The sequence below is a fragment of the Pezoporus flaviventris genome, unplaced genomic scaffold (assembly GCF_033815535.1).
Source record: "Pezoporus flaviventris isolate CSIRO_AGI_PZ_B2104156 unplaced genomic scaffold, CSIRO_AGI_Pfla_v1 ptg000036l, whole genome shotgun sequence".
Classification (NCBI taxonomy): Eukaryota; Metazoa; Chordata; class Aves; order Psittaciformes; family Psittacidae; genus Pezoporus; species Pezoporus flaviventris.
Genome location: NW_026892584.1, coordinates 8909391 through 8923963, shown reverse-complemented (window position 1 = coordinate 8923963; position 14573 = coordinate 8909391). Strand labels below are relative to the sequence as shown.

General features: G+C 37.2%; 1 protein-coding gene across 1 annotated transcript in view; it reads right to left on the bottom strand.

Moving 5' to 3' along the window:
* Positions 1 to 14573, bottom strand: part of OTOG (otogelin) — a 97702-nt gene that overhangs the window by 38206 nt on the left and 44923 nt on the right. Inside the window, exons 26-32 of the mRNA XM_061464240.1 lie at positions 14075 to 14221; positions 13333 to 13452; positions 12370 to 12486; positions 10749 to 10905; positions 9714 to 9740; positions 7312 to 7479; positions 4651 to 4929 (exon numbers count right to left, since the gene is read on the bottom strand). Of these exons, the coding sequence (XP_061320224.1) occupies positions 4651 to 4929; positions 7312 to 7479; positions 9714 to 9740; positions 10749 to 10905; positions 12370 to 12486; positions 13333 to 13452; positions 14075 to 14221 (1015 nt within the window). The remainder of the gene's footprint in view (positions 1 to 4650; positions 4930 to 7311; positions 7480 to 9713; positions 9741 to 10748; positions 10906 to 12369; positions 12487 to 13332; positions 13453 to 14074; positions 14222 to 14573) is intronic.

Sequence of the window (14573 nt, the reverse complement as noted above, 5' to 3'; positions counted from 1 at the left end):
GAAGCTCAAATTAGAGTTATGAACAACTCATGAGTAAAACTGGACGTTCTAGAAAACTAACTCTCCTGATGGATGTAAGTCGAAGTTAAGATAGTCAATGATATCATGTATAAATCTTAGACTCAAGATGCTTTTCTAAACAAAGTTTTTCATTAAATTTAATTTCATTTGCCATTTTGTAGTATGTTTCTGAATGTGTTTGAGTTAATTAAAATGCAAACATTAAAAGAACCAAAAAATGCACTGTATAAAAATTAAATAAAATTAAATATTGATAAATACCTCCATGCAGTGTGCATATACTTAATACATCTTGGGGTTTAATTTTAATTTTAGCTGAAAATTCTATAACAGGCCTTGTATTTACAGCAAGTTGGTTTATAAAGCACTTAGCTAATATTGTTAAGAACTTTGCTGTGGAATTTATATAGGGCAAATCACATTTTAATAATATATGTAAGTTTAATTCACAGTGACCTTAAAAGGATAAAGCATATTATGATAATTCTATGAACTGTAAAAGGTAACTAGTTGGAGCATCTTATTTTTATTATAAAATTATAGAATAGTTTGGGTTGGAAGAAATCTTAAAGATCACCTTGTTCCAACCCACCTGCCATGGGCAGGGACACCTTCCTCTAGACGAGGTTGATCACGGCCTCATAGAACCTGACCTTTTTAAAAAGGGTAAGAAAACTGCAGCTATATCCATAAAAAGGTCATCAATTCCTTACATTGACAAATTTCCCAATAATTTCAAATGTGACTTGATTATTCTTGCATGACGCCTCTGTGCCTGTCCATCTGCTAAGACTAAATGCATTCCTGCTTTTGACTGAATGCATACCAATCCACCGCTGGTAAAAATTCCTGCACAAAATGTATTTTCTTGTAAGCATACTCTAGATACTAAAATTCAGTTATCAACTCAAACCTTCAAATGTTTGTGGGAACAGGACAGCAAACAAACCTAAGTACAATGAAAATAACCCAAGTTACAAGCCAAAGTGAATTCTCATGGAAAATACTTTGCAGTGTTAGCCCATCATGTCTGTGAAATTTATAGTCAAAGTATTTTGATATGACGATATTTATTGCGGTGAAACTGGAAAAAGTGACTCGTCAGCTGACTTTAAACAAAGATGTATCTATTGCTGTGGTGATCAGGTCATGTAAAATTCTTCCTTTTGAATGTGCGTCAGAGCACGAAGAAGTCTCATGAGGAACTTTCTGGCCAAGGGGATTTACTGGGCCTATTATTCTGCTCCCAGTATTTATCCTCTGATTCCGCAGGAATAGCTGTTCCTGGTTCAAGAGTTTCTGATCTAATATGCAAAGCATTTACAATAGTCAGCAGGAAACTCAATACGCTTTTGCCTGTGCACTCTGGAGCTGGTGTAACTTTTCCATTAACTTAAACAAATGCTGCTGTATTTTTAGACCATGTAATTACCCTACATCAGCAGGCTGGCCCTTGTGAAAGTACACTGGAGAAAGATTCGAGCCCTATGTTTCTCTGCTTATAAAACTCTGAAACCCAAGCCCTCGGATGTGGTGATTAATGAAATGCCTCTTGATCATTTGATCTGATCCCACTTGCTGAGGTAAATTGTTTTAGTTTTCCATTGGCATAGACAGGATTTTTTGGTATAATGACAGGAGGGTAAAGACTTCACACTTAAAAAGACATACCACTCTGCTAATGGATGACCACTGAGAATTGGAACACATTTTAACCTTCTTCATTTCTCCCTCAAAGATAAAAGACTAAGGAGTTATTTTTGTTATGTCCCAAAAAAGTTACTTGATTGAAATGCTGTATGAACATCCTGGTAATAGCATTAGCTCTGTAATTCTGCCGTTCAAAACTCTCAACAGCCCTGCGATTACAAACATTTGTCAAGAGGCAACAGGCATTTGGCAATGACAAAATCTGTCATTTTTTCTGAAGTTGGAGTGTGCCAGTCAACAGCTGCACTAGGCCGTCAGCGTAATGCACTGCAAAACATCAGCAGATTCACAATGCCACCATTAACACTTTAATTCAATGTTTTGATAACAAGAAGCTCCACAAGGCATACAGTTGGCCTCTTCTGTCACAGAAGTCAATGCCTGCTTTAGTTTTGTCTGTGCAGAGATTCAGCGTGGTCACTGTAAAATATGGCCAGGCCACACTTCATGTGTTACAACATTTCATTTCTTTGCTTTGCTTGCAAAACAAATTTTGGTTTCTCAGAATAAGGAATGGATTTTAAAAAATGGTATTGCCAGTAATACCTATTAAAATATTTCTGTTACCCAAATAAACAGATGATAGAATCATAGAATAGTTAGGGTTGGAAAGGACCTTAAGATCATCTAGTTCCAACCCCCCTGCCATGGGTGGGGACACCTTACACTAAACCATCTCACCCAAGGCTCTGTCCAACCTGGCCTTGAACACTGCCACAGATGGAGCATTCACAACCTCCCTGGGCAAACCATTCCAGTGCCTCACCACCCTCACAGTAAAGAACTTCCTCCTTATATCCAATCTAAACTTCCCCTGTTTAAGTTTGAACCCGTTACCCCTTGTCCTATCGCTACAGTCCCTAATGAAGAGTGCCTCCCCAGCATCCTTACAGCCCCCCTTCAGATACTGGAAGGCTGCTATGAGGTCTCCACGCAGCCTTCTCTTCTCCAGGCTGAACAGCCCCAACTTTCTCAGCCTATCTTCATACGGGAGGTGCTCCAGTCCGCTGATCGTCCTCCTGGCCCTCCTCTGGACTTGTTCCAACAGTTCCATGTCCTTTTTATGTTGAGGACACCAGAACTGCACACAATACTCCAAGTGAGGTCTCACAAGAGCAGAGTGGAGGGGCAGGATCACCGCCTTCGACCCGCTGGTCACGCTCCTTTTGATGCAGCCCAGGATACGGTTGGCTTTCTGGGCTGCGAGCACACACTGAAGCCAGCTCATGTTCATTTTCTCATCGACCAACACCTCCAAGTCCTTCTCCGCAGGGCTGCGCTGAATCTCTTTTCTGCCCAACCTGTAGCTGTGCCTGCAATTGCTCTGAGCCAGGTGTAGGACCTTGCACTTGGCATGGTTAAACTTCATGAGGTTGGCATCAGCCCACCTCACAAGTGTGTCAAGGTCCCTCTGGATGGCATTCCTTCCCTCCAGGGTATCAACCGAACCACACAGCTTGGTGTCATCGGCAAAATTCTTGAGGGCGCAGTCAATCCCACTGTCCATGTCAGCGACAAAGATGTTAAACAAGACCGGTCCCAAACCCAATCCCTGAGGGACACCACTTGTTACTGGTCTCCAGCTGGACATTGAGCCATTGACCGCAACTCTTTGTGTATGGCCATTAGTAGATTGCTAATGCATTTAAAATTACAGCACAATAAAAAGCTTTAGAATATAAACACTTGCAGTGATTTTGGTGGTTTCAGCAAGAAGTACTTGTTGCTAAAGTACATAACTAAAGTTGTACAAATAGGTTTGATACATGTGATGTATCAAAAAAGCAGACTAAAGCAGAGCTAAAGAAAATGATGGTTTAATCTGCTTTGCTTGATTTTATAGGCCAATATAACTTCTTGCATCTTGTTCTGGACCTGCAAGGCCATATCCATTTCAGCACAAAATTCCCAAGTGTTTAAGAATATGTGAAAACAGTTATTCTTATTATTTATTTTCCTTCCTAATCTAAAAAACAAAGAGCTTTATCAGTGACTTTTTTAATGTGTATTTTTTGTCATCAGTTCCTGTAGGAGCAACTTCTGTGTCCAGGTCCTACAAAGGATGCTAAGAATATCTGCTACATCTCTGACTCTTATGTCTCAGTGGAATGGGACTACTATTTCAGTAATAAGAATCTATCACCTAGGTAGAAACACTCTCACAGCAAGCTATGTTGTGTATGCGAGAGCTTAAGCTGTCCAAGACATATAAGAGAAACAGACATCTAGATCCCCAAGTAAAGGTATGTATCTCTTTGATCTCTTAGATAGTCCCTGAAATACTAGGGGATAACATCATAAAAAGCAGAGGCCCTGCGAGTGGGTACATGGATAAAGTCTGAGGTGGTTTTCAGGGAAAACATGAGTTTTGAGAAGTGTAATCTACAGGCAATGTCCTTAGCACTAGATGGCATGAACCTCTGAGGAGGCCATAAAGCTTGCAATGAGAATGCACTGTACAGAAAACTATCTCTTGGCATCAGTCAGAGGGAAACGAGAAGAAACATCATTCACAGACCTTAACTTTTAGCAATACATTCACTTCTTTTCTACTCCCTTTGTGAATCCATTATTCATCAGCATGGATTTTCTACTCCTTAATAATTTCCTCACCACCCATAAAGCAACTATTGCCCAGAAACTATACACTAGGCTATATATTTCCAAAACCAGTTGGTAAATATAGCAAAGGTATGTTAAGCTATTTAATGGCTTTTGATAAGAAAACAAAATCTCATGCTCACTACAAACATCAGGGAAGAAGATTTTGAGTCTGCACATGACAGTTTACCCACATTGCCCAGTTATGTAGGGGAGAAGTAAGCCATCCCATCACCTCTGAAAATATGAATACTATTTAGCTTGTATTTTCACAGGGAGCAAACTGCTGTTCATAAAAATAAAACTTTAATTACCCACCTACAAGTTTAAAAAGGGTCGACAACCTGAACTCCTCTGAATGATGATACTTCAGAAGCTCAACTGAAGAAGCTGAAATGTGGATGAAATATCCTGGTTTTGCAAATGACTCAAAGGAACTATACCCTGAAAGCCATGTATTCTTGTGAATGACAAATGTAGATCTGCTGTGAAACTCTTCATTTTTTTTCCATTTAGAAAGAACAAGAGTATTATTGGAGACCAGCTGAAGAAAATAGTTTGGTCTCTCAGCTGTTTCAAATGAAATCAAGTTGGAATCTGGGAAAGAAAATTAAATAAAATAAAATTAAAAACAAAAACAAACAAGCAACAACAACAAAAAAAAACCACAACCCCCAAAAAACAAAACAAAACCAACACAGAACTCATTTACTTGCTGATATATGCATAGTAAACTGAACTCATTCTGATGTACCACTACTGTTAATAGTAGCACGAGGAACGAAAGATGACATTGGATTTACCAGTGAATAGCCCGAATCTCCTAAGAAAATACACAGATTTCAGAGTGCTAGATACTGATGGATATTTAGTTTTCTAAGTACCCAACAGATTTCAACAGGAATACAAACAGATTAAGACATTTGCCCATACCAGGATTCGGTTTACAACCTTCGCTAAGCCATTTATTTAAAAAACCTTAAACTTTATCTAGCTAGCCCTAGAAGGAACATTTGTCATCAGGAATTTATAGCTTAGCAGTTTTCATTAAAAATAAATTACAAAAATGTATTTTGCCTTCAGCTTTCTAAGCAGCCAGCTCCCTAACACTTCTAAAACTGTTATCTGTGAAGCCTGTTTTCTGGTAAGTGTATCCACACGATACCTTACCCTGAAAACAGTACTGAATTTAAGCAAGCTTCTGTACAACCAATTGCAGAGCGTCAGATCTTGAGCCTGTTACAGGCATCTGCTGCTCAAAGAATTACCATTCTATTTTATGGTAAACTCTGCTGTTCTATTGAAAACAGCCATTAAACTACTGTAAAATCAACTAACCCTCCAGGCATAACTGTCACATTCTGGTATAACACTTTCTGGAAGACCAACTTGTTTTCTGAGCATAAACATTTCAATTAATTTGAAAAACACAGTGGACCTCATAGCAGCCTTCCAGTATCTGAAGGGGGGCTGTAAGGATGCTGGGGAGCTACTCTTCATTAGGGACTGTAGTGACAGGACAAGGGGTAATGGGTTAAAACTTAAACAGGGGAAGTTTAGAGTGGGCATAAGGAGGAAGTTCTTTGCTGTAAGGGTGGTGAGGCACTAGAAGGGGTTGCCCAGGGAAGTTATGAATGCTCCATCCCTGGCGGTGCTCCAGGCCAGGTTGGACAGAGCCTTGGGAGACATGGTTTAGTGTGAGGTGTTCCTGCCCATGGCAGGGGGGTTGGAACTAGATGATCTTAAGGTCCTTTCCAACCCTAACTGTTCTATGATTCTATGATCCTGTGAATATCTCCTTATTAATTGTGTGTAGCAGGTAGCTATTTGAAAAGTAACAATGGACAGTCAGTCCACTGCAAATCAAGACACAAAACTTTCAATTGTCTATGATTTGTCTGAAAATGATAAAACACTTCCACTTTTCAAAGAACCAAGAATGCAATATAAATGTAGACATGGATATGAAAAATATCATATTGATTGTACAAACACTCTCATGGCCGAATGATGAAATGTTCAAATTGGACTATAAGGCCCAATTTCCATTTCCCAGCTTAAATTCTGAACAAGAGAGATTTATATATGTAAATAAGACAGTAGGACTGTCCTTCCCTTTCTAAATGTGTATTGAAAGCAACATACAAGTGTCTCAAAACTATGAGTAGTAAAAGAAATCTGGCCTTGGATATTCTGTTACATGAGTTCTTGTGTCAGTTCTACAGACAGCAGTATTACTAACCAAATGTCTGTCATTTTTTTCAATTGACCCATATTCCTTCTTTGGTTACACAAAGGCAGCCACCTTCAGGCCATCCAAAGAGTTGATCAGGGGACTCTGGCCAGTAAAATGGTATTGAGAATCAAGCTCAAATTAAAGCTGTATATGCAGACAGCTCTAGCATTTAACATCACAAAGTGCTGAATATACTCTTGTAAGCTTTTTCCACCTTTCTGAAGGTGTGCAAGACCTGAATAAGCAACACATTTCTTCAGCAGAAACTGAAGTTGGGACCTGAAGGAGACAAATTTGCAGTATGCACCCTTATGCAGCTTAGGTTAGCGCCAATAGGCATCTCCATACAAGCAAGCAAAGAAGGGTGATGGTGGCAAAGTGAGAGAATTAGGGAACAGTTTTCTTGTACCACTTCTCTCTCACTCTTTCCCATGTCCCAGTTCTGCCAGAGGAAGGGTTCAGGGAGCAACATATATCTAAAGAACTTGGCTAATCACTGTTTTGGTCCTCCTGAAAGTTGGGGCACAGAGGGGCTGTTGCTTTTTAACTAAAATTATCTGTTTATAAAGCTACAATCATCTTTTTAAACCAAGCAAATGAAAATTTTGGCAGACAACATTAAGACGCACAATCAGCTAACAGAAAAAGATTCTTTCACCCAGGTCTATTCCTAAATGTAGGATTGCACCCAAAGGAAGAATTTGTTCTGCCTTATTTAAGCCTCTAGGTTACAGCGACTTTACCATGTGCTTTGGGTTTATAAAGTCCTGAAGTCAGCATAAAGGTCACTGTATGTCCAGGAACAAGATCTTCTTCTCTCACTGGGAAAACACCACCATCCACTAGTTCCACTGCCATTACAAATTCCCCAGCCAAATAGCTGACCAGTTTATACGGGCCCTTTCCCAGAGCTGTTGAGAAAAAATATCAGCATTATCTTTCATGTCAAGTGTCACAAATGCTTGAGCTCTAAATATTATGATACAGCGCATAAAAGCATATCTTTCCACTCTGAAAACAGCTCTAGGTACCATGCACTAAACTATGATGACAACCAAAATAAAGCCAAACTCTTTTAGAAAATACATGTTCTCAAAACTGTCCAAAATACCTATCCTCAATTTTCAAGATTCATGATTAGCTTTTGCTTTTCCTCCCTCTCATCCACTTCAGTTTCATAGTCACTTTATTAAAGTTATCTGACCTCTTTGCTATTTGATTTAGAAACAAACGATGTTCTACAGACCACCCTGGGATCCCTTCACATTGTTTATTTGTATGGTTGAACTCATTACACACTTCTTACTATTCTTTAAAACCTATTTTATTAGTGTCTAAAGTATTAGCCATTTTGCAGGGAATAGAAGTTTGTTATCATCAAGTATCAGAGAACTCCTTGAAGAGTATAGATACAAACACAATCACTGGGAAGTAAGACAAGCCCATGCTAAACATGTACAGTGATATCTGGTTACCTTCAGTGCAGGGATTTAAAATACATTTTATAAATAGCTTAAAACATTCAGTGATCTGGAAATGTTAGCATATGTTTAAGTCTGGTACCTCAGGCCCATCCAAAACTTGAGAAACCACAGCTACCAGCTGAGAATTTCCCCTTACCAAACACAAAAGGTTTCTGCTCCTGCTTCTAGTAGGACTAGAACTATTTCACTTTGGATTCACGACAAAATTACATAAAGAAAACCTCTCCCTGGTCTAAGACATTTTCTTAACTTTCTTGTATCCAAAACTAAGTAATCATCGGGAATGCTTCTATATTTGAGGTAGAAAATAAAATCTTCAGCATAGAGATTCCCCCCCACCCCCTTGGAGCTCAGAAAAGTCCAATATTGAATACTGATAAGCTGGATTAGCAAACAGTAGCAGGATCTAAAGGGAGAAGTTTACAATAACTATGTTTATTAAAAATTGGTCACATGCAAAACTCTCCACCATTTCTGTAAGCAAGAATTCAGTAGCAAGTAAAACTAATAAAGCACTATGAAAGTATATAATCTAAATTCACTACTACAACTGATGTTAGAGGCACCACACTTTCAAACTTTTACAAGTGCAATAAGATTATTTATCATCAAACTATTTCATTGATAAAACAAATAAAAAAGGAAATGTAAAACTGCAATCACCTCCTATATTCAATAGACTTTTATTTAAATTAAAGGCTTAGATTTAGATAAAATTCCACTGCATTAGAAATTTGACCCCACTCCAAATATTTTCAGCAGTCAGTATATGACAAAATGCAAATTTATTGGCAATATTGTTTGGGCCTGGCACATTACAGTAGTCTCTTCTAATTTAAACTCAGTTCCTTTCTGAGATTATCCTGGGGGTGAGCTGCTGCAATATAGAATCTAACAGAAGACCAAAATATCATAAACCATCTGGATAGACAGGCTTCTACACAAGCTTGATAAAAAGAGTTATACAATAAATAGCAGGAGTTCTGACCATTCCTCACATCAGGCTGGCTTGCATGCTACATCTAACTATGCAGACACTTGCAATTTAACTTCAATATGCATTCCAATGTTAACACAGCAGTACAGTACCCAGTACAGATTCAAGGTTTCCTCTAGCCCCTTGCACAAGTTTTGCACCTCTCTCTGAGAGCCGTTTCAATGCAGTGGCTGTTGCTCAGGAATTTAAAGCTCAGTCAGACATACCTAGATGGGGAGTTATTCCCCGTTTGGGCGCAGAAGTTGTAAAAGTCTTACTAGCTAGCTCCCTCTGGAGGCTGCACCGGTGGTCAAGATTGATTTAGGGGACCCACAGGGCATCAGTTTTGAACTGCACTGTGCCTGGATCAAGTACTGCCACTAGAACTAGCGAGTTGAATAGTCTATTGATTACTTACTGATTGAATTGTTTAATCATAATCCATAAAAGAAAATAAAATTAGTTAAGTGTGTATTCTTGGGAAAGGCCCAGAAATAAGCAAGTTAATGAAATGAAAAGCCTTTTACAAAGCAAAATAAATGACTAAAACAGAATCTTGCTTATTTAAATAATAAATTATTCACAACTGTTTTAATTCACACAATTATTTGCATACAAGGTACTAAGAGTTATATAAAGAAAGCAAAGATTCTACTGAGATTTTATAAGCTCCTTTAGGACTTACCTTTGTTGAAATATTCACAATCATAAGCTAAAAAATAAAAGGAAAAGAAAGGCAGTTTCAGGCATTCTGCAGATATACAGGTTTCCTATTACCCTTCACAATTAAGAGGTAAACCAAAAGCACAGATATTTTAAAAAATTTTGTCAAATAATTACTGCTTTAAATAAAATACTAATTTAAATGATACTGTTTTAAATAAAATTACAGTTTTCTAGCAGGAAATATTAAGCTTACATATCTACAGCTGTCTTTTTGTGACCTCTAGTGGTTAAGACTAAACTCTGCTGTCTTTATGTGTTCACATTAAAGCATTCATGTAGTTTCATTAAAAACTAAGAGTAACCCTCTTGATCTGTGGCCAATTTGATGTGCATCTTTGAGCAAGCTGCAAGCTCTCTCTATGCAACTGCAAAGTCAGAAAATACTTGTTTCCTCCCATTCTTTCTGTTGTGTCTGCTTTATCACATCATTGGGGAAAAGACTGTTTCTCGTTATGTGTTTGCACTAGATATTTAGAAAAAGGCCTCAGATCTTTTTAAAACTTCTAAGCATTGTTGAATAAGGATGCTAAGGTAATGACAAAGTCCTGCTTAAAAGCCTACTTGTTTTTCTTCAGAAGACCTTTGTTTCACTCTTGCTCTGGTGACAGTAGTAAGGCAGCTATGTTTTCTAGACCCTGTTAAGTAGTGAAGTCCTGAAGACAGAAATTACTTGAGCTGATGACTTTGTAACTTTGATTTGAAGGAAGCATTCCATATCCTAATATAAACTTGCCAAGATTTTTCCTTTCATATCATAGGACAAGGAGTTAAAAAGCAGAAGAGTACCCCCCACAAATGTGGAAAGAAATGTGTAATCCAGATAGACCAAAATGGACACAGAGGGCAGTGAGAGGCACCCACTCATATTTCTACCAGCGTGGCCTAGTGATTCAACTAGTGACCTCAGGTAACTTAATATGTTTGATTTTTCAGGTCTGGGTCTCATGAATGCAGACAGTGGTAGCCACTGGCAATGCTAGTTAAGTAAACTTACGACACACTCTAGGTGACCTCCAGTCTACAGCAACTCCATGCTGGCAGCACTGATGGGCATATGCTGATACACTTGTACAGAAACACTCACAGTCACCTCCTTGGTTACAACCACATGTATCTGTCAAGCAGTTTGAGTAAAACCAGGTGACATCAATCTGGAAAAATTAATATCACTTACAAAAAATATTCATATAGATACAGACAACAATCACCTCGATACAAAGCTATGACTCTTTCAAAATCTAATATGTAAGACTTTGAAGCATGAAAGATTTTAATTTTAATGTTTTCTGAAACACAAGGTAAACAGTTTATTAGAACACATAATGAAATCTTGCACAGTACTTAGTAACACAATTAAATCAATGACCCATTAAGAACATGCACACTAAGATGTTCATGTGAGCTTGTGTTTTATATGGTTTTGCAATATTTAAACCATAATAAACTACAAAAAGCTTATGAAAAAAAAGAGAAACTCTCTCTAAACTGATCACAAATCAATAAAGTGCAGAAATGTTAAGGAAGATAGATATACATAAAATATAAGAAATAATAAAGTAGACCAAAACCCCTTCTTTACATGTGAGTGGTTCATTCTCTTCATATTATTAAACAATTTCACAAGCAAATTTATGATTTTTCCATTAGATTATTTTGAAGTTTTCTCTTAAGTGACAAAATTCCACAGAAAACTTTCAATGCGGATTTGCTTATTTAATAGTGACACATTCTGCATGGACTTACACTTGACTAATACTTCCAAACTGATAAGGGATTTAGCTGCTACCTACCTTACACAGTGGACTAAGCTGACGTTACGTTAATACAACTTTAATATCAACCCTCACTGTCTTCAAAAAATAATATACAAAGCAACTCTGCAAGACTCCTGGTTGTCCTTCATATGAAACCTCCTTTTTCCCTAGGAAGCATTCTGACACTTGCACTCTTTAAGTCATGCACATAGTGTCAATACCTGAACATCTTGAGATATGTCAATTTCCATATAAGACCTATCTCTGGAAATAGGTTGTCCCCAGTCCCCCCCTTTTCCAACCAAACCTGAGCCTGTTGGCTGTCAGAAAATGTTGATTAGCTCATTTATTTCCTTAGGTAGCTGCCTGAGTGAGGAGATATATGCATTTTTTTTTCTAGGAATGAGCTCTTCACATCTGATGTTACCTAGCAGAAACTGTCAGTTTATTTAAACATGGTCTGAAAAATGCATACTGTGTAACACATTTGAGCAAAACAAAGCAAACAGTTACGCTGATGCAAATAGTGATTGTGGTAAAAAAAAAAAAAAAAAACAGAAACACAAATTGGGTATAAATTTGGCTGAATTCATTAGGAAGATGACTACCAGCATTGAAGAATGTTAAATTGGTGCCAAAGTGGCTTACTGTCTAAATCAGCTAAGTGAGGATAGACCAGTTAAACGTTCATGTTTTAGAATCAGAATCGCTATGGGTTAGCCTTTCTTTGTTTTCTGTTTTGCTATAGTAGTCAAAATTATTATGCTACAGAAGACAAGATGAAGATTCAAAGTGATGCAAGTTGAAGAACAGAGTTTCTCTCTAGTGATATGTTCACCTCATATCATGACTACAACTCACCACTGGATGGCAAGTTTCAAATGCTTCACTTAACAGTATTCCACATTCCTTCTTGGCAAATGGCTCTCTGAGGGGATTCAAACTGCATGGGTTTCGAATGTCAGAGCTGTCAACACACTTAACCAGAAAGCAAAATTAAGGTGAGAAACATGCTTCATAACCACTTTGTGCTTGAACTTGTAAAGCATAACTTTGTTTTTTTTCTTGGAGTTGTTTTGTTTTCTTTTGTTTTTTTAGAGATGTAAACCACAAAGCAAATGCATCACATATGAAAATAAAGCCAGACTAAGATATGGAATTAAAAGGGGATGTTAATCTGCAGAAAAGGAGAAGTACACAATATGAAGAAGTGTTTCATTTGCCTGAGAACAGCACAAAACCACTTATGTACACGTAGGTCTAAACAGTCCTTACACCTGAATAGTCTAGCTTACATAAGTAAAAATGATCACTTGGAGGATATGAATGGGTCAGAAATCAGAACTTTTTACTATAACTATTAGGAAGGAACCTTTCTGTGAACACCGCTAAACACATGACATTAAAAATAGTTCCATTTTTAATTTTACAGCATATGAAAGCATATTTTTTCTTTCCATTGCTGTGGTTTCACAGTTAAATAGCTCCCAGCTATGAAAGATCAGCTAAACTGACAACAGTCTAAAGTGAACCCATAATTGTACCATTATGAAAAAAATTACTACTTTACTGTTCAAACATCTTCAAAAACACTTGTAGATTCATACTACTGTACAGCATTTTCTTCTACACAACAACGCTGTGTTATAAAAAAAGGAGATTATAGTCTTCTCCTTAATGGATTAGGACATCTCTAAGAACGCTATTATTTGCATTGCTGCCTGCCTGATACTTCCAGGAAGTATCATATAATTTCATTCTAGGTAAATTAGGTGATATAACAGCAAAAAATCTACTAGCAGACACATTCTTTTTACTATGTACCTCTACAGCTGTCCAGCTGGTTCCAAACTCTTGTGAGTTTGTTAATTCAAAATTATCTGGAGTCCTCAATTCATTGACTGTCTTCAAATCAAAATTTCCACATAATCCAGCCAATTCACCCTGGGGAAAAAAGATATACACTCACATATATTAAAACCCACCATATTTCTCCTTGACACAAAACATTATAAGCCATGACCATTTTCTAAACTTGCTTCTTAAGCTCCTGTATTCAGCTGTTTAATTATAAATTTGACAGGATTTGATCCCTTTCAGCTAAATTTCAGCCAAAACAGTCCAGAAATTTGTGATAATAAAGCTACAGAAAATATTTTATTTTGACAACAGCAATATTATTTCTTTTCAACTATCTCCAAGCCTTTCAGAAAGGAGCTGATCTTTTTTTTCAAGGAAGTGACCTGTTTGCTAGCTATGTGCTTTTTTTATGCTTCAGCAAAACAACTGCATCAGTCATATATGAAATCAGTATTGACGGAGAATGTTGCCCAAAGATACTTGTTTCTATTATAGAATTCAGACAGTAAATAGGAACTAAAAAAAATTTTAATCGACAAGGTAGTTGATGTTTCTCTACTTGACTGAGAGATTGTGAGAGACTCTCCTTTATGACTTCTGAGAGATCATGAGAGATTGTCTATTCTGCAAATACTAACGTCTTAATAAAACTTACATAAACACCTCAAAGAAATGGCAGGCAATAAGAACGTTGACTTCCACTTACCTGCCACTGATGACCCATCTGAACATGAACTGTTGTTCTCTGATCCCAGAGGATGGTGATGTGCTCATCAGGAAAATAAATAATAGTGAAAAATCCAGCTTTCCATACCTGCATTTTCTGTAGTTCATCTATGTGACTAGATAAGCTCTGTTCAAAATACAACAAGGCAGCTTATAATGAAAGTAATGTCTTCACAAAATATTCATTTAACAGGAAATGAAACACCTAAATAAAATGAATGATGCTGACAAAAGTCAATAAACTGACAGAATGCCACAGAGGGTTAAATGTTTAAATAAAAGTGGTGTGGATTTTGATTGTGAACTATGTTGTATTTTTAAATTTTTGCTATTTTAAAAGTTCATTTTCCATCAAATTTAAGGCATGGGTAATGGCAACTGGAGCAACTTCTTGAAAAAAGGAATTATCTAGATTTGCCCAAAGATTGTCATCTTATTTGTGTAAGGCATTTTTCCTGCTGTCTAATAACAATCAGATT